Below are 20,906 nucleotides of genomic sequence, written 5' to 3' on the forward strand. Positions count from 1 at the left end.
GCATCACAAAAACTGTTTGTTAGTAAATTACAGGTTTAGTTGTATGACGTTTAGATTATTTTAAATAATTGGGTCCATTCAAATGATGCATTTTTAATACTACCAAGTGCAAAACTAAATTAAGGAGATAGGGATGCAGTATTTAGCAGGTAAAGGTTTTTGTATGTAAAGCAGTCACTGAAATGGATCATTCATAGAGGCAGCCATTTAAAATGGGCTTAAGGATAGAGGTTATGGCAGAAAAAGCTATTATTTTTTTTCATCTTCAGACTGTATTGAAATGGCAATCCCACAACGTCCACTTTGTGAACTGTTTTATGGTAATCTAGTATGGCATTATTAAAAGGACTGATCCGTATTTGTAGCTTTCTCGAATCAAACAGTGCTTACTTTATTATAGGAAGTAACACAACATTTCTGTGAGCCCTAATTCCAGTGTCTCCACTTAGAGTATATTTCTGGCACAGCAGAGAACAGACGCACTAGGCTATAATACAGATGTAGCTGGCTTAGCTTTAAATTATCTAATTTGATGCAGTGACAGCTAAACAGGAGGAGCACAGAGCTCAATGAGAAGGGTAGGTAGGCTGTGCTGTGTAAATGTACCATCTCAGGACTGCTGAACAGTGATTTTGCCATTTTAAAATGCCCTGTGAAAAGAAAGGTTGTTTGCCTTATCTGAGCAGATTTTAATTAACTGTGACAAGTTGTGCAAAGAAGTTCTTTTTCCATGCATGTGTTAAAATTCTTACTCTTTTCTGCTCCAGGCTTAGAGAAGGATTTAGCAATTTTAATTAGAGCAATTAGAGTTATCTCAAAGAACGCTTTTGTCCTATTCCAAGATTTTGCAACATAAATAAGACACACTTCTAGAGAGAGGTTTGCAGTAGTATATAGCCTGGTTCAGAAACTGGAACTCTCATACCATTGTAGTACAGGACACCTTTCTAATGATTTAAAAAATGAAGTTCCTGCTTTGTTCTGTTGCTGCTTCATTTTTTTAGCTGAGGATGGCAGGGAGAAATTATTTAAATCAAGATAATTTAAATAGTTCATGTGTTGGTTAGAATCACTGGATTTCTTTAGTTTTCAAGCATATTGAAATTTTGTAGAACAAATGTCAAGAATTTGGGCTATTGCAACTTGAGAGCAAAATGTACAAAGAACAAATGATGCATGCTTTTATTTGATCGTGTTATAGTTTGGAAAGTGTTATGTGACCTTTATAAAAGAATGATGGTTAAATATTTTTAAAGTAATTATTTTCATTCTTCCTTGGTTTAGGGGTTGGTTGCATGATATTTCTTCTCAGAACTAGTTTTCAACCTCAAAAAATAGGTTGAAAAATTAGGGTTAAAAATTACTTATTTGTTTCATGTCTTTCCAGACTACAAAGAAATCATAAACACTTTCCAATTCTTATATAGCAAATTTCTGATTTTTATGGAGTTTAGGTAATTATTTAATAATGGACAGGTATTAAGTGAATAGAAAAAAGCAGAACTACAGCTATCCATGAAGTTTTGTTTTTTTTTCCCTCTGTATAATAGTTATCATCTCATCAATGTGAAACAATCCACAAAAATTTCAATGTGCTTATTCATATGCTTTTTTCAGCATACAGGGCTAAAATTATAGAGATTTAAATTTTGTATTTACTGTGTTATACACTTATTTCAAATAAATTATTGCTATATGAATGAGCTACTGAAACTTCAAATAGGTATTTTTTTTTTTTATTTACAAAAAGCAAAATTTCTAATAGTTCACTTCAGCACCTCTGACTCCCTTAGGTGAGATTTTTAAAACCATCTGAAACAATTCCAAGGGCAGAAACCTGGCTGGGGCTTATAAGTAAAATAATTAAGCTTTAATGTCTGTTGATATTTCATTATATTCAAGGGTTTTGCTTGTCAATATGTTTTACAGGATTGTCTTTATTTACAAAAGACAGCTTCAGGTATACTTTCTTTAGAAGTGTTAACGTTATCCTACACCTTTCTTCAGTAGAGCCGATACTGCTGGAACTTTGTTTCTGTAAGTGTGAAATGTCACAGTACAGGAAAGTATAAAAGTAAAATTTGAAAATACCATTAACAATTTGGAAGCTAATTTAAGAAACAAGTAGAAAATATAGGTTTATTGCTCCTTAAATAGGAGAGAAGAAAAGATTGAATAGCACATATGTAAATAAAGTTATAAATTAATAGTATTTTATTTTTTAACCAACTTTTCTTTATCTTTTGAATTTATACTTCTGTAGTCAGACTTCAACACAATGACTTACTACTAAAAACTAGTAGGATGGTCTTAATTGGTCTCTCTCATCTTTGTCGCCTGCTTTTAATCTACTGCTGAAGTTTTAGAGGATTTTGCATTTATTTTCTGCTGATTTGAACATTGAGATGAACTGGAAGCTGTGTTCTAGTTTTCACTTTAAGTGATACCTTTGTAAAGGAATTTTGTGTGTGCTAGTATCTGAGTTCTTGGTTGGATTTTGAAATCACTGGCTGAATGTATTCATCAAATTGCAAAACATAAAGATGAATTTCTTTAGCTAGGAGTATCTGAGCTTCAAAGCAACTGTCACCCTCCATTATTGATTTGTGTTGAATTTCCAGCACATGATTCAAAGTTATGCTCATTACTAATATGAATAATTTATTGTTCAGGGAATTACATTGATTGTGTTCACAAATACAGGAAATGAGACATACAGAAGTAATTTCTGAAGAAACTACTATGATTATTGGTTCCAAACTTCTATAACTGTATTTTTTCAGTTGCAAAACTCGAATACTAAAGAGAGAAATTATAGAGGACTACATATTGCACATTCTTTTTTCAGTTCAGTTTTATGTGTTGTTGAAATATAGGTCAAATTACTGGGCTTGAGGACTTGTTGAAAAATACTCATAGAAAATTTGAAACTAAACAATTGTGATACTCCTCAGTCACTGTCTGGTCCCAATTAGTAGAGATAATTGTATTCTGTAGAGTACAGTCATTTCATGCAACCTCCTGCTCAGTTTGGGACTCTCCAGTGTTGGGGATTCTACAACCTCTCTGAGTCCTATTCCAGCATGTGATTACTCTCCTAACAGATTTTTTTCCATATCGTAAGTCAAAATTTACTGTTACATCTTTTGCTGTTGACTCTCATCCTTCCACTGTGCACTTCTGTGAAGAATTTGTCTTCATCTTCCCTACAGTGTCTGATTAGATATCTCTAGACATCAACAAGATTCACCCCCAAGCCTTTTCTTTTCAGCTGAACCAACCTGGTTCTCTCATCCTCTCCTCTTATATCGTATGTTCCAGGTACTATCCATCTTGATGGCTGTCTGTTGGACTCTATTCAGCTTTTAAATGTCTTCCTAATGCTGGGGAGGCCAAAGTTGGGCCCGATACTCCAGGAGTGGTCTCACAAGAGCCAGATAGAGTGAAATATCTGCTTCCCTCATCATGGCGTCTATACTGTTGCTAATACAGCCCAGGATACAGTTGTCTTTTTTTCTATTTTTCCTTCCAGCAAGAGCATACTACTCTAGTTCATGTCTTCCCAAAATTACGTATGCTCTGGAAACCTGCAGAGTGCAATCTATCCCATAACCCGGATCCTTAATAAAGGAACTGTACAGTATCAACCACAGTATCAAACTCCAAGGATTGGCAGTAGTAAGCAGCTACCTATTGGACGTTATATTGCTGTCCACCAAACACAGTTTGAGCCTGATGGTCCAGCTAATTTTCCACCTACCTTATAAACCACTTATCTAGTCTGTGTGTCACCAGTTTGGCTACATGGATGTTTGGAGGCAATGTCAAAGGCACCAGTAATTCAGGATATGTCATACCCACTGTTCACTGCTTGTCCATGAGGCCAGTCATCTCATTGTAGAGGAAAATCAGGTTAGTCAGGTACAATTTGCCCTTCTACACAATTATAGATCTGTTTGGTACATTAAATAGCTTCTGAAAGTAACAATGATAGTTTATGCTGATACTGAACTACATTCCTGAAATTTTCTTTTGGTTTATAATATTTGCATTTCATTATAATAGAAACCAGGGTGCTAAATTCTTTCAAAAATTTAGATGTGAAAGATTGACAGAAGCCATCTGGGAAACTAAGCTTTAAGTACAAGGATAATGCTCTCTGAGTAAGGCCTAGACTACATGTTGGAGAATGAAAACAAACATTAGATAACTATCCGGTCTGCTGAATGATGCAAAGATCATGCTGCACAGAACATCGTATTTGACCATATAAAGGCATGGTTAGGCTAGTTAAGATTTTTTTTATTTTTTCCTGAGTTTTCAGTGGTGTTTTTAATTGCACATTGCATAGTTTTTGGCATTGTTTTATTGAAAACAAATCAATGCATGGAAGAGCACCTACTTCAAATATTTCTCTCCTTCATTCTCCATGAGATGTATGCTGTCTGATTAGGTGGGTTCTGCAGGAAATAGAAGGCGTGTCCTCTTCTGCATTTGGAAAGTGCTTATCTCATGGTACCACTGAAAGATAAGTTGCTGTATTTTTAAGCATGAAGCCTACTTCCCTAAAAATGTCATCACTTAAAGTGCACTTTCATGTTTCTGACAAATTCCTTGTAAAATCAGATGTGGGAGTAACTGAGGGAGTAGCAATGAATGATATGGCCAGGATGTTTAGGAAGAAAAGGTTCTGAATAAATTCCTCCCTTCATCATTATGTGCATATGTATAAGTTGCTAATATTTTGTAGATGTAGTGCTGATACTGCTCAGTATTAAGGACTCCCTCAATTCTGAAACTATAATCTCTAATTTCCAATTGTTTATGCATTTCTTGGTCAGGAAAAAAAAAAACTAAACACATTTAGAATTTGTCATCCTTCAGATAGTTTAGGGTGCATTAAAATTACATTATCACAGATATCCTTTACATATTTAATGTTCTTAGTGCATTTGATCAGCTGTTCTATGTAATTATGCTAGATAGAAAGTTAGGGTATTATTTCTCACAGGGATACAGTACTACCTTGTAGACCTACTTGGCAGATGCAAGGTAATAAGACACAAACCTTTAGTTTATATCTTGTTTGAAGAAAAGGAAAATAACTATTCTTAATTAAAAATTGGTAGTGATGAAATGCTGAAGTGAAAATTCATCCCTTATTATAATTTAAGTTTGATTCAAAGGTTAGACAATGTTGAATCTTATCAATCTGTTATGGAATAGTAGCAGTTAGATATGAAAGTTTTTTCTGCATGAAGGTAGAAGAAATGAAGGATGTTTTATTACTTGATCAGAATGGGTAAGTCACGAGAAAAAAGGATTAGTTTTGTATTTTTCTGATCCTAATATCTACATGTGGCCCTGCACTTTAATTATTGTTCAGAGTCCTGTTTTGAAGATGAAAGTACTAATTTTCAAGCTTCTATGTGGCGTGTGTCCACAATATAATCTGAATATGTCAGAGAGATATTAAGCTCTCTCCTTTCTGCCACATGGATAAGTGCATAACTTATATTTCAGTGTTAAGAAAGGTGTTTCTGCATGATGTTCCTCCAGCAGCCCTACTTAAGTTTGTGTTCTAGGGAGGTTCGGTGTGACTGTGGCCCTGTTTTCAGACTCGTCAGAATCATAGGCAGGTTGCCAAAATCAAGTCCTTACTATGCACTTGAGAGGTGGGAGGTGTTGTCTTTCTGCAGGTTACAATTCACCCAAATTACAGTGAAGCTATTTAAGATGATAGAAGTAGGACGCTTAGTTTGCTGTTGTGCAAAGCATCGTTTTAGACAGTGGAGAGACAGCCTTTCTAAAGAAAAAGCTTAAAATAATTTTCTATTTGGGAAAATGCTGTGCAATGTCAAAAGCAGACACTGTTGTGCCAGCATCCCTTTAATGACATGCTGTTCTCATACTGGGTGTTTCATCTACTGCATTTCCGTAGTAGGTTGCTTGTATGGTCTAAGGTCAGAGACCACGTCTCTGCACAACTGGAAATGATCTAGTACATAAATGCACCACTAAAATAAAAACAATATTTTGTTCAAAGTAGATTTCTGACATATTCATTTTTGACCTCTTTATCTTTCATTTTCTCAGTTTCCACAAGTTCACAGGAATTTGTTTGTTTTTCTTTTCTATTATCAAGCTTTTTCATTTTCTTCTACAATAACAGTCCTTGGATGCTTGTATCCCTGACGTGACAGGGACAGCTGGGGACATAACTTTCTGCATTTAGTGAAAGTTCATGCTATTCTGAATAGGATACTTTTCACCTTTTTGATTTATCAAAGCTCATAATGGTGAAGAATCATTTTCAGAATGATTTATTTTTCCCCATACATATGTTTTGATGCTAGGAAACAAACCTGAGTAGAAGCAACTTTTCAATCCTGAAATCTAAGGGTCTCAAACCCTCTTTTCTTCTCCTCCCCCATAACTTTTTTTTTTTTTAAGTGGATGTGAATTTGAGAATGCCCACAACATGTGACTTGGGTGTCTTCAACTGTGGACAGTTTTTACTAGTTTTCTCTCAAAGAAGCTGTGTCATTCTTTGAGAAGTGTTGTTTTATGTGTGTATTTTCAGTTGATGCTCTCATAGTCGAGCAGAGGTTACAGAATAATTCGGTGTTATAGCACATAGGGTGTGTGTTACAAAGAGTGTTCTCAAATACCACCTCACTCAGTGTGCTACATGTGCGTTTACAAAAAGGCCACTGTGTGTCTTACCTTGTTGGTTCCTCTCAATCTGAGGATCACAGGAAAAGACTTTGAGAATCTAAAGAGGGTGTGGAGGATGTGGGATATGTGAGCCCCTGCTGAAGAATAGTTAGAAGTCACTCTCATTCAAATGTTTGTGTACTCTTACACAATAGATCATTCCAAGCCGTGCTGTTCATTTCAACCAAATAGATAGTAAATGCATTTGGGAGTTCATCAAAGACTACAGAACTGCCATTCCAGAGCAGTAAAGTATCTGGATGCTTCTCCAACGATATGCTGTTTGATGAATACATGAATAGAGTTACCGTGTCCACTCTGGAAACTTAAAAGATAGGTAATGTTTTCAGTGTTTTAAAAACACTGTACAACTCTACTTTTCTAATTCAAGTAATTGATCGTATGGAGCAAGTTGCATGTATGACTACCATATAAAATGTTCTCTTCCTTCACCATCTGTATTGAAAATACAAGTTTGTGGATGGCTTTTTGGATTTGTCTTCTAGGGGCTTGAGGGGAATGGGTGGCTAAACTATGCGTGTGTACTCAGATTGTTAGGTTAACTGATATTGCAGTTCATAACTTTGGCGCCAATGTACTTTCATGCCATATAATATTAACATCCTAAACGTATTCACGTGCCTACATTTAATATTAGTGTTTGTTGTAAGGACAATATTATTTTAACACAAATAATGAAAAAGTGGAATATGTATTCTCTCTGGAAATACTCTTGTATTTCCATTTGTTGGTTTGAAACATCTACCTACTATATATGGGAGAACAAGCTATTTCTGCTTTCTGTCATTTTATTTCATAGAGAGCTCTCTGAAGCATACTGGCTCTGTGAATTCGTATCAACAGAAATATCACGTGGACATTTGTATCCTCCTGTTTGCAAACTCCAATCTTTAGAGCAATGTGATAGTCAGTCATGTACTTTTGGCTGCATTCTAGCCCCAGTGGAGAAAGTTTTTCATCCTACATCATTAAGCATTGCTACTCTGGAGTAAAAAATTTGAAAAAGGCTTATCAACACAGCTGCACCCTATAGCCTGTTGAAACAGAAACCACAGCACTATTGTTTTCAGTAAGCATCTAGTCAAATAAATGATGTAGACACTTACATATGAAAATAGTATCCGTTTAAATTAGCTTGCCAGGTAGATCATAGTTTTCTTTTAGTGGATTCATCTGCCATTTTAGCAGTTTATTTTGAGTAAGTACATGGTAAGTACTGTTGTGCCTTTTCAGCTGAGATGGTGATTCTGTTGAATGAACATTTGTGTATCCTTTCTTTCATATGAGAGATCATAAAACAAAATACAGGAACTGGTAACATCAGAAAGCAGTGTTGAATTATGCTATGAATTAGAAAGAGAAGGCTGTAGTAATTTTGTTTGTATTTGATAAATGGGTCAAAATGCCTTTAGGCTAATTCTTGCTTTGTTTTCTGCTGACACAGGAGATACATCGACGATTTGAAAATGCTCCTGACTCAGCTAAGACAAAGGCTCTGCAAACTGTTATTGAGATGAAGGTAAATGGTTGTGTATAGCCAGTAGGAGAGCATATGCTTTGTAAAACAGGTTTTCATAGGAAAACCGACTGCATCAAATACCATACTATTTTGTAAGTCTTCTTACAGAATTTAATTTAAGAATTTAATTTAAAAGAAATATATTTATTTTTTATTTTATTTTATATTACTGATCAAGGAAGACACATAACTGCTTCATGACACAATGAAAACTGCTTACTGCCTGCCTACAAGAGCATATAGAGATTTCTTTCAGTTAACTAAGAGTCCATTGTATTGCAAAGATGAGTGTGATGTATTAGTGGTTCTTTGTGATGATGTGGTTTACTTTCTTTTTACACTATCAATCCTTGAAATGTCATTGCTTCGCCTTCCATGTGTCAACAACATTAGCAATTTGCAACCTCAAAATCCACTTAAAGAATGGGTCATACAGCTAGAAAGATGCCTGTATGCCGTCTTAAATGCAGCTTTTCTGGATGAATTTTCCTCTCTTTCTCTCTCCTTCTTTGTCCGAACCTTATTATTTTGGTTTCCTTCCTTTTTTCCCTTCCAACTGAGTCCATTCCATCTCAGTGTTTTCTGTAGTCATTTCCCATCTTTGTGCTTTCAAAGCCTTTCTTTTACTGTCATTCTTTTATTAGTATTTTTTATGGTTCATAGCAATGAGAACTAATTTACCATCTGGTAACAATAAGCAGTCTTATTATCAAAAGAGAAACACAGGTATTTCTTGGAAATTATATGAGGGCTGAAATTAAGATACTGTTACAAATTACAATGGAGAACTTTACCTTGATACCTCTGTAATTTTTTGTAGCAAAAGTCTGCTTTCCCAATTTTAACTTGAGCATCAAAAATTAAGCAGGGAATCAGACTACATCTTCAAAATGGTCCTTTAGAACAATGTTATCTTATGAATAAAAAAATATATATGAAGGTCTTTTAAGCTTTTATTCAGCTGTGCTTTGATTATCACACACAAAAAAATGAAGGATTGGTCTATATAAGAATGGAGGGTAGTTTGAAATCTTGTATTTCAGGAAAGAATATTTTGAAGACCCTGAGTTTAAAAAAAAAAAAAGGCTACTCTAATGGATTGCATTTCATAAATGCATATGCATGTAATAGAAAATGTGCATGCAACTCTGTGTGCTGTATGAATCGGGTTTTGCTGTTCCTAACACATAAGACTTCTAAAGAAACAGTAAATCAAGTAAACTGAAAACCTCTGTTCATTCTGTAGAACCATGAAGATAATGGTAAATAGGCTTTCTCATTGTTCCAGATGTATATTTTTAAATGATGGAAATATTTTATATGTTGTGTATATGAATCAGAATGCATGAACATCCTTTCCTGCTTTATATACACAAAAAAGATTGTTGCACCTCTTCCTTGCTTACGGTGCTTTTTATGTTCTCCATTTGTGACCCAGCACAAATTACTATTAACACAAACCTTTTGTTTTTCTTCTCTCTCTCTCTCTCTCTCTCTCTCTCTCTCTTTCCCCATTCTTGCAGCCATGTTACGCTGCTCATTCAATTAGAATTAAATTCCTCTGTTTTATGTTTGCTTAGCATTACAAGGCAACCTTTTTTCATAGTCCTTTATTTATTTTATGTATAGTGTGTCCAAGCCCCTAGCCATGTTTCCTTTCAGTACTAAATCCTTGTTTGCCTTGAAAGGTATAAAAAAATTGAAAAATGAGTATTTGAGCACTCAGGCAGATGCTATGCAAGGAGGTATAGATTTGTTTCTGTAAAAACTTGGGGACAGGATTTCAAGGGTGGGTACATGTCCAACAAATTATTTCATATTTTACTTTTAAGGTATATTACCAAATCATCTAGCTGTATGTCCCTATCTGTCTCTTCTTTTCAGGATTCAAAAATTTCTTCCATGGAGCGTGGCCTCCGGGATTTGGAAGAAGAGATTCAGATGTTGAAGTCAAATGGAGCTCTGAGTACAGAGGAGCGTGAAGAGGAAATGAAGCAAATGGAGGTGTACCGTAGTCATTCCAAATTCATGAAAAATAAGGTATTGAGAAAACAGTGACGGTAGTAAGATAAAATGAGCCTTAAGAAACAGATAGAATAAATCTTAGCTAAGGAAAGTACTTGTGATCAGGGTTCCCATTCAAGTGCTGGCAAATAGAGTTTATTTGTATGTTGTCCTAAGCCAATAAAATACCTTTAAAATAATTAAGATAATTTTAAAGACAAATTTCAAAATAGCATTATGATAGTTCTTTTATTTCAGAAGTATTTTGTGGTTATCTTTAGACCACTGATAATCCATTATAGTTTCAGGTTTTATTTTGTCTATAGTCTTCTCAAATGTAGTCTACTGAGAGGGAAAAAAAAGGGTGTTTCTTTTTGTGACCTGTTGAATAAATTATGTTTTATTATGTAAAAAGGCTAAAAAGAACATGAACTGTCAGTATAACAGCTTTCCATTACGCTCTTCTTCTAGTAGTGGAGTCAGAATATGGGTAGATTCTACAACAGTGGTCACGCCACTATTAATTTATGCACTTGGGAATATTTGTGCCTCAGGACAAACACAACAGTGAGATATGTTGGTCCTCAGACATAAAGATGAACACTGCAATGTCAGTGTACAGCCAAAATTGTACTATAGACAAATATCAATTGCTTCTTTGTTTCTCTCAAAGAAATGTTTCTCAGTCTTTTAGGTAGGGAACCCTAATGTCTTCTAATAAAGATTCAGTCTCCCTTGCATGGTAAATTTAGGTTTATTGTCAGCAGTCCTGCTTTTCTTAGTAACTTGTGCATACTCCTTAAAAGCAGTGCACAAATCTCTGGAACAGAGGTTGAAAATTGCGAGGTCCTGAACAGTTCTAACCTACTGCATTTATCATGCTTTAAGTTACTTGTCTTATATAAAGAATGCTGGAGAAAGTTTCTTGGAAAATTATTACTTGCCCTAAAGAAGAAACATACAGTAAGTATATGTTTCTTCCAGTTCCCTCATTTCAGCTCACTGATTTACCTCAAGATAACCACATCTATTCTTTTATACTTTCCTCCTTTATCCTACTGTTTTGCTTCTAGGAACTGAAGGATACCCCCTTCCAAATTAGGAATGGAGGAGATGCTTTTCTTCTTTCTATCCTTTTTTTAAATTTCCTTATTCTTTTTCGTTTCTTTATTCTTTCCTTCCTTTCTTCTTCCCTTATTAGCAACACTTTTATTTTTCCTCCTCCTCTCCATGTTCTTACAGATCTGTCTGTTCAGCTACTTGATTAATTTCTGGGTCTATTCTGTTTACTGCGTCTGCTCATTACTTTTCCTGCAGAAAATTTGTTCCCTTTTGGTAACTATTCACTCATGAGTCATAACCAGCTCCATTCTTTATATCTTGCTATCCTGCTCTGTTTTTTAAACGCACAAAAATTGTTCAGGTTTTCTTTCAATATTGTATTGTACAGTCATCTGTGGCTGTATCTTGATAATTAACTTTTTTTCTCTTTACTGCAAAACCTCCCTTTTCCTGTCCTGATTTCCTGATGAATTCCGGTTTCAAAACTGTTGGGTGAAGTGCCCTATATTTGACATATATAAACATAACCATAACTATACATCTTTATTTCATAACCAAATATTTGTCTGGCAGCCTATGTGAAATCACAGAGACATAAAACTTCTGTTTTGAGAAGACTTAATGAAGAATAGATGAGAAAATGAGTGACCAATGTTGATCCTTCTGTTCAGTTCTTTGTCACTTTTAGTTACTTGTTTGAAACAGGCTAACTAGAAGATGGCAAATGATAAATATTTAAAGCATAACAATGTCGTGACAGGTAGAGCAACTGAAGGAAGAGCTAAGTGCCAAAGAGGTTCAAGGGGAGGACCTGAAAAAAAGAGTGGCTGGTCTCCAGGCCGAGGTCTCTGCCGTAAGATTTATTTTTTGTGTGCAGTGGCCATGCACTGGGGCTTTCTAGCTCTCTTGCTTTCGGGGTAGCTTTTCTTCTCTTACCTTCTTTACAACTTTATATAACCATAGAACTAACAGCCTGCTCAGCCCTGTAGCTGCATTTTATTCACGTGGTTTTGGTGTCCATAACATCACTCTTCAACTGAACATTTATATTAGTTCTATTGCTTGTTTTTTTAATGGTATGATTCATTTAATCAGTAAGTTATTTTTCTCTATTGAAACAGATTTTCAAAAGCATTCAGCACCCATTCTGGGGCCAGACTTTCAAAGAGATTTGCTTTCCCTCGTGGAATAAAAATAATTTATAACTTTTCAAAATCATGTGCTGAACCCTCTTAACATTCTTTCACAAGAAAATGGCAGAAATTGGATGCTGAACACTTTTTAAAACTGATTTTTTTCATATTAGCAGCATGAACTTAGGCTCTTCCTTTGCTGTGAAGGTAGTGCATTTGCTGAGTGTTCATAGTGTCCCATCAAGGAGATGGGAAAACCCATTACTACTTTAACTTCCTTTGCACTGCATTCTTCCAAAAGAGCTTTAATGCATTTGCAGTGTGGGCTTACTTCTCCGAAACAGGGATTTCTAAATATAATTACCTTGGGGTGCTACTTCAGAACTTTAATGTAAATGAATGTGGTTCTGTTCAGATGAGAACAATTCATCAAAACACAAGTATTTAGGGTAAGCATCTCTTCTAAGATGGCCTACCCCAAAGAGAATTTCTTTTAAAAAAGAAAGACTAAGCTAGGTTGAGAAAGGTTTGCTATATTTCTTGCTATCTAGTAATTGAAAAGTTCATGTAATTTGAAGTTTTTAAGGAGACTTTTTTGTTTAGATACTGCAGGAAACATAACAAGTAGTAAATAGTTTGTATTGTTCCAGTTATTCTGCTGTGCCTAGCTCCACTGTGCCACTGGTTGTATTGGTCAGTAGCTGACAGCAGAAGTAGTGCCGGTAGCATCAATACTTTTGTATCCTCTTGTTTAAATGGATGGTGAAATCATTCTGTGGACATATTTGCCTTTAGTAAAAGTATAAAAAACAACCAATTAATGTCTGAATTAAACGAACAATCAACTATCTAATAGTTCTCTAAACTAAATTCTTCATATTCCTTCACATAATTCCATCTTAAAGACAGAGTTTGTGGGGTTGCTTTTTAATTTTTGTCCTTTTTTTTTTTTTTAAAGAGATACATGTCCTCCTTCTGCCTCTCCCCTTCTTCCATGTGCCATTTCATACTGGAATACAGGAGTCCTTGATGAAATCTTTTGTTGCTATTTTATTACTCTTTGTTAAAGAATTGTCCGTTATTGAAACAGTGTTGTCAAGATAAATTCACATTTACCCAAGCCTTTCAGTAATTTCTAGTAGTACTTGCATTTATTTTGATTTAAAATTCAATTTATAGCTTATACAATTTATAGCTTATATCTATTTTTGTTCTTGACACATTCCCAAAAACGGAAGATGAACTGGACAATTCCTTTAGTCTATGATGTCCTTTAATTTTTGTTTTAAAGCGTTGAAGATTAATACTTTTGAGGTGGATGTTTTTTTTTAGTATCACAAAATTTTCAGGTTAAAAAAGGGAAAACTGTTTAGTTTTTAGAGAGATGCCCATCTCTACTGTATAATATGCAAGAGTAATATATTAATATTTTATTCATATTTCACAAACCAGAAAGTTGGTTATAAACTTGGACAAAGTCTACCTTCAGAGTTCCATATCCTCTTGAATTAAAAACACATACTCTTTCTCCAAGTTTACATCAAAATTGCCCTGAATGGTGATTGTGCTTAAAATGAGATTTCATCTCATCTTAGTGCTTTACTGTTAAAATTTCATACTGTTTATATTTTTAAATGATAATCCAACCTACATATGTTAAAATAAATATAAATTTCCATACTGATTTAATTCACTAAATTAAACGTAGGAAACTGCTCTCAGCAACGTGTGGTTTCGAAAATGGTTTTAACAGAATCACAGAATAGTTTGGGTTGGAAGGTTCCCAGAAGATCATCCCCCTTTGCCATGGGCAGGGATACCTTCCTGTCCAAAGGCCCATCCAACCTGGCCTTGAACACCTCCAGGAACGGGGCAGCCACAGCTTCTCTGGGCAGCCTGTGCCAGTGCCTCACCACCCTGATAAGGAAGAATTTCTTCCCAATATCTAATCTAAACCTTCCCTCTCTAACTTTAAAATTGTCACTGCAGGCCCTAGCTAAAAATCTCCCTACATCTTTCTTATAGTATTGAAAGGCTGCAGTGAGGTCTCCCTGGAGCCTTCCCTTCTCCAGGTTAAACAGTCCAGGCTCTCTCAGCATTTATTCATAGAAGAGGTGCTCCAGCCCTCTGATCATTGTTTTGAAGTATATCTGCATCTGCTTTAAGCATCTTTCCTAAATTTAAAGGTGTTTCTTTTAGAAGAGTGAAATCCTAGTTTCCTAAAGAGTGGGAAAAATAAAGGTATCTTTACATACCTTGTAAACACGAGGCTGGATTGATGGATGGGCAGAGAGGATAGAAAAGCTCAATGGTTTGACATTTGAAAGCAAATGTCATGCTTCTAAAGAGAAACCTGTAGCTATCTCATCTTTTCTGATGCTACAGAATAAGGGTACATTGCTGTTACAGTTTTGCTTCATCTTCATTAAAATCTTATCCCTGCTAAGTAACTGGTTTTGGTCAGTCCTTTGAAAGATGGCTAAGAATAGATTGACTCTGTTAAAAAAGAACATCTCTTAAAAAAAACATTATTGCTCTCCTCTCTTTCTCCTTGTACCATCTGCTCATGACACAAATTTTTGCTGGCTCTTCATTCAAGATAACTGAAGGCTTTAAAATTATTTGAGACAAGTTTAGGGTATAATACTGTTTGTTGTTACTTATGTGAATTTATCACTATTTTTGAAGCAATGATACAAATTTATCATTATTTTTTCCTTTACCCATCTTTTTTTGCTTTTTCAGATCGGTCAGGTAAAACAGGAGCTGTCACGCAAAGACACAGAGCTGCTAGCCTTGCAGACAAAGCTGGAGACCCTCACAAATCAGTTTTCTGACAGCAAGCAGCATATTGAAGTCCTGAAAGAGTCTCTTACAGCTAAAGAGCAAAGAGCTGCCATTCTGCAAACAGAGGTAAAATGGGCAGTTCTGTACTTTATGACTTTCTGCAGATCAAGAGATGAAGAGCATTATTTCTCTTCCTCTTGCTTAGGTTATACAATTCCATAATGATGCAATACTGCTTGTTTTGAGCACATTGTTTCTTTGCTTACATGCTTGGGTTCTCTTGGCCAGGGCTTTGATGGTAAAGAAAGTATGTGTAAGTGAACATATATGTACCTGTGGATGAATGTACGCTTGTACAATATGCTCCTCTAACATATAGTCAATAATTCTTCCAAGGCACAGCTAAAGTGGAAGTTGCAATGCCTGAGCTAGGGGGATTTATTTTCAGTGATCTCATAGCTAAAAGAGATCAAAGAAAGGAAGTATACAACTTCCTGTGGCTTTACTACTAGTATCAGCATGTACAGGAACTCTTGCATGTGAACCTGTGCTTATACCTGAAATACGGGCTTTCACGCATTACGAAGCATATTCAAAGATAACGGAATAATATTTTCAAAACTGATAAAAAATTCTTAATAAATTCCCATATTGTGTAAGATGACTGCATATTCAAATATCAAATGAGCAATAAGTATAATATATACACTACTGGACATTCTTGAAAAACAAGCATAACATGTTGAGTGAAGACAACATTTCAATCCACTGGCATGGAAAATTGTAGTGATAGGAGAAGTCCAAAAGATGGCGGTCATGCATCAAAAAATCTTTGGGTTGTTAACTGCATAATAGCAAAAAGCTAAGAGCTAGGAAATAGGCATGCAGAAATTTTGTGGCTAATGGTGGCAGAAAGATTTCATAATACGAGAGTGTGAGAGAATTTATTTGAACTTTTTACCCTCATGTAGCTTTCCTTTAGCCACATTCAGTAACTCTATGGATGCGCATGGCCTTAGCTGTCTGCAGAAATCAAGTTACGCAGCAAATGTCCTTTGATGTTCTAAGATGGCTTTTCTGATTGTTCTCAGGTTTATGTAAGAGCAGAAATAGTAGTTCCTTTAACACAGTACTGTTGTAGATATGACAGTGAAAGTCATAAGTAACATCTATAAAGTCATAACAAAAGCATCTTTAAAAGTCATAACATAACATCAATAAGCAATGCAAGTCTTACAGGAAAGAGAATATCTTTAGGTATTAAATTTAACTGACATAAGGAAAGAAATGCAAAGAGACCCGACAAAGATCATCTCCATGTCAAACAAAGGCAGCAATTTGAAATTTTAAGCACAAGTTGAAAATGAAGGTCTGTGTTTAAACTTGATTTTATTAACAGACAACTTGACACAGGTAAATAACTTGGATTGACCGAGGAGATAGCAGACGGAGAGCTGTTAAGGTTCTCTGGAACAAAAAGAGAAAAGTATGCACTCAAAACCTTTTCTGGTTTATTTTTTTTGAACTGGGCCTGTTCAGCCTGGAGAAGAGGAGGCTGAGGGGGGACCTCATCGCAGTCTACAACTTCCTCGCGAAGGGGAGTGGAGAGGCAGGTGACCTGTTCACTGTAAACACCAATGATAGGACCCGCGGGAATGGTGTTAAGCTGAGGCGGGGGAAGTTTAGGCTGGACGTCAGGAAGAGGTTCTTCACCGAGAGGGTGGTCGCATACTGGAACAGGCTCCCCAGTGAAGTAGTCACTGCACCAAGCCTGTCTGAATTTAAGAAGAGATTGGACTGTGCACTTAGTCACATGGTCTAAACTTTGGGCAGACCTGCGCAGTGCCAAGAGTTGGACTAGATGATCCTTATGGGTCCCTTCCAACTCAGGATATTCTATGATTCTATGATTTTTTAAGTGTATTACATAAAAAACAACGACAACAACAACAAACCTTTCCTTCCTAGTTTCCTGTTGGCAATAGAAATAGAGTGAGTTAATTTAAATGACCATTTTAGTTGTGGTTTAATTCTACAAGCTAGAAACCTTAATTTTGCATTTGTTTTTATTTTGTCTTATATTGATACTTTTAGATTATTACTTGCAACTAGGTTCATTGGTATTCGTTGGTATAACTGTGAAAATGTGTTAGTTTACAATCATAAAATTCTTTTTAAATTTCTTCATTTTTTTTGCTAGTCAGGAATGTACCCTAGATTTGTATATGTTTATTTAGGAAAAAAATAAATAAAAAAAAGAATAGAAATTACCTTTCAAAATATTATTGAAAGTAGATATTAGGTAAGCAAACAATTTAAAAATATAAATAGTAGGTTTTGATCCATTATAATGTTTGAAAGTATTACAAATAAATCACTGGGTATTGTGGCAAACTTGCAAAGCCAGAAAAACATTTAACTTCTTCCTTCTATATAGTAAAAAGCACTACTTTTCTGCTCATGACATGAAGTTCCTGCAAGAATTAACTTTTAACAAGTTAAAAGGCTTTGGTAGATTTTATTGAAGTTCATGTCTTAACATTGATTGTCATTATTTCAGCTGTTACAGGAGGTAAATGTATTTCTTCAACTAAAATGTGCATAATTTAACTTATTTAAAAACAAAAAGACGTTTTTATATACCCTTGATAGACACTCATGATAGTTATTCAAAATATTTTGATGTCATTTTAGCTGAAGGCCACAGTAGTTTGTTTGGTTTTTTTTTCTTTTTTACTGTAGAAAATCCTTATGTTCTGTTCTCTAATTTGCTATATTACTATATAATCACTGATAATGTGTATTCATCACTGGTTTCTTCCAAATGGGTTTCTCATATAGCACTAGAATGCAAAACCAAATCTCACTTTCTCTGAAACATGAGAACACCTTTAATAATAAAAGTGCCTGAAAAGAGAGTTTTTCTGCTCTCTGCTTTTAGGTTATTCACATACTTTGCTTCCAGATACCATAACTGAAACTTAACTGAAATAACTGCACTAACAGTGAAGGATGATTTTCTATCTGTCTTCCTGTCCTTGTCTTTCAGTAAGCAGATGCTGTGGAATTAAAACATTAACAGTAGTGTTTTAGAATGATGCCTCTATGACAGACGTAAATGGATTATGGAGTTATGAATGATGTCACTTCTCTAGAAGAGTAGTTCAAATACAGCCTAGTGTGTTTTCCATAGTAAAATGTAGCAATCTGGCATGGATTGAACACATAAAAAGTGCTGTTGATTAATCAGAGTACTCCTTTGTGTCAGAGTTAAGTTGAATATTTAGAATTATCCATTTATGTTCATGAGAATTTTTATGTAATTTCAAGATATTTATACTTTTTGAAAGATAATCACATCTTTTTCATCCTTGCTGATGTATTTGACAAAAAGCTCGACAATTAAATCATCATGCACATTACCTTTCTTCTGTTTTCAGGAGTGATCCCCTCAAGCATAAGATTGAAATACATTGATAAAGTACACTGTTGAGATGTTTGTTGCATCCTGTGATGCAACTGCTTCTGAAAGTGTATCTTCCTATAAAATAATTTTCACTAGCAGCAGGGTAGGAGCATGAGATCCTGCTTGGCCTCACTGAGTTGTTGACAGCAGCAGTCAGTGTTAAAATATCTCTAGACCTTCTCTTTAGACACCTAGAGGAAATTAGGAGGATGAGGAGAGGTACATTCTCTGCCATATATTGGCAGAAATACTTACAGGGAAGAGATATTATAAGCTTGTATTTAAGTAAACATTTTGAGGGAAAAGAGCATACCTTCATGAGCCTTTGCCAGTTAGTCTTCTATTAAAGAAAACTGCAGATAGATGAGGAAAAGATGTTAGTAAAATGTCTCAAAAATGCATATGACACCTGCCATTGCTAGAACTGCAAAGAACAGTGTCCTATTTGTGGGGTGTTTATCTTGAGGGCTATTGGGTGGAGAGGATATTGTGGTTAACTCTTCATTTTCTGAAGGAGCCTTTAAAAATAGCTCTAAAAGTGTACAATCCTTTTGTAAATAAAACAAAAAGTAAGTATTTATTTTGGATTTTTTTCCATGTAAAGTTAGTATTATGTCCCAGTGAGCCCTTTAGCTTAGTTCATTGCTAGCAGGTATGTGACTTCAATGGGAAGTTAGATTAATCAGTGAGAACTTTCCATTTATATACTGCCCATGCTGGCATGGTACTGTACTTGGTCTATTCCAGATGGTAAATTCAGATTTATATTCAATAGAAAAATGAATTTGGTCCTCAGGACATATGTTATTTGCTCTGAGTGTCTTAATAGAACGCAGAACTCTCTGTAGTTCTTACTTTACTGGGGCTTTCACCAGCATTTTGGAATTATAGTAGTAGACTCTCCCAAACCAGAGGCATTTAGAGAGTGGATCGCATTTAATGAGGTGTGTATGAACGGGAGCTGGGTGTCTCCAGCAAGACTTGTTAGCACAGGCCCCATTAAGACCTATGCAGACACCTGCAAACTTTCTCAGTGCACAAGACTGTGTTCACTGTGTTTATTTAATACCATGTACTAGAGATTGTGGAAGAAGAGTTGGAACTGTTTTCTGACCTGAGCAGGCCCTGAAAATAGTAAGTACATCAGTCCTGCCTTGAGCTTAGAGGCCTAGGAAGTACCATACAGGCTCGGCCCAGTGTGTGCACCTCAGCTCTGTGAGGTACTCATGTCATCTTAGTTGCCCAGATAACTGGGAGCTGCATGTTCATAAAGAATTCACTTCTACATGCCAGAATGGATGTTGCTGCAATTGGTATAGCAAGTTGAAGAGTCAAATGTAATTTAATTATTAAGATAATCAATGTCAAAAATTGAGAATCAAGTCCTGCGAACTGCCACAGTATGCAAAATCAGTCAGTAAACATAGCTTTTAAGATTTAACTCCTGACCATGCTCTCAGGGAAACAGCTGAACTCATTTTGTGTTTACTGTCTTTCAAACAAACCGAATAGTAGAATATCACAAAAGTGATCCTTTTTAAAGTGTCATTTTTCATTTCAGGTATTTGGATACTTTATATAGCATTATCCGTGGCAGCATAAAAATAACATTTCGCCTCACACACCAAGTATATTTTTATGTCTTCCTTTGTGCATTTCTCAATTATCTCTGTATTCTGACTGCTGACATAGATAGGAGAGAATTACTTCAACATCTGCCTTATAAAGTAGCTGGCTCTTGTTAGAAGTCAGAGCAAGCTCTTAACACATTTCAGGATTGATACTCTATCTGTTTCTTTTGCTGCCAATAGTGTAGTAAGAACAACAGAGAATAAATATTTTGAATTTTGCCATTAGAAAGAAATCAGACCTTAGATAAAATGTTTGGGAGATTCTACCTTCTGATGTGACTGAATGGAGCATGGCCTTGTTCACAGATCCAAATGAATGGTTCAACCATGGCTTGATCACATGGCAGTCAGATGTGAAGAGTCACTCAGTCTCAGGAACAGAGTAAAGTATGTTTTCTTCTAGGCATCATTGACATCTTCATAAACCCAAGTGCAAACCACCAGCATCACAATAATAGCCTGATTGCTGGTGCACGCTAGAGATGATGGGAAAAATAAGAAGAAATATGTGGAACCTAAGTCCTGTTGTCTCAAGCTCCTTGGTCACTTCTGAAAATTTCTGTGGA

General features: G+C 35.4%; 1 protein-coding gene across 13 annotated transcripts in view; it reads left to right on the forward strand.

Moving 5' to 3' along the window:
* Window positions 1-20,906, forward strand: part of ERC1 (ELKS/RAB6-interacting/CAST family member 1) — a 307,076-nt gene that overhangs the window by 72,424 nt on the left and 213,746 nt on the right. For 6 of the 13 annotated variants that reach the window (XM_040562386.1, XM_040562408.1, XM_040562428.1 and 3 more), the window contains exons 4-6: window positions 8,183-8,257; window positions 10,142-10,297; window positions 15,202-15,369. In XM_040562386.1, the coding sequence (XP_040418320.1) occupies window positions 8,183-8,257; window positions 10,142-10,297; window positions 15,202-15,369 (399 nt within the window). Of the gene's footprint in view, window positions 1-8,182; window positions 8,258-10,141; window positions 10,298-12,083; window positions 12,177-15,201; window positions 15,370-20,906 lie in introns of all 13 variants that reach the window. The other 7 variants (XM_040562365.1, XM_040562338.1, XM_040562439.1 and 4 more) reach the window with 2 other exon arrangements.

The sequence above is a fragment of the Cygnus olor genome, chromosome 1, assembly GCF_009769625.2.
Source record: "Cygnus olor isolate bCygOlo1 chromosome 1, bCygOlo1.pri.v2, whole genome shotgun sequence".
NCBI classification, from domain to species: domain Eukaryota; kingdom Metazoa; phylum Chordata; class Aves; order Anseriformes; family Anatidae; genus Cygnus; species Cygnus olor.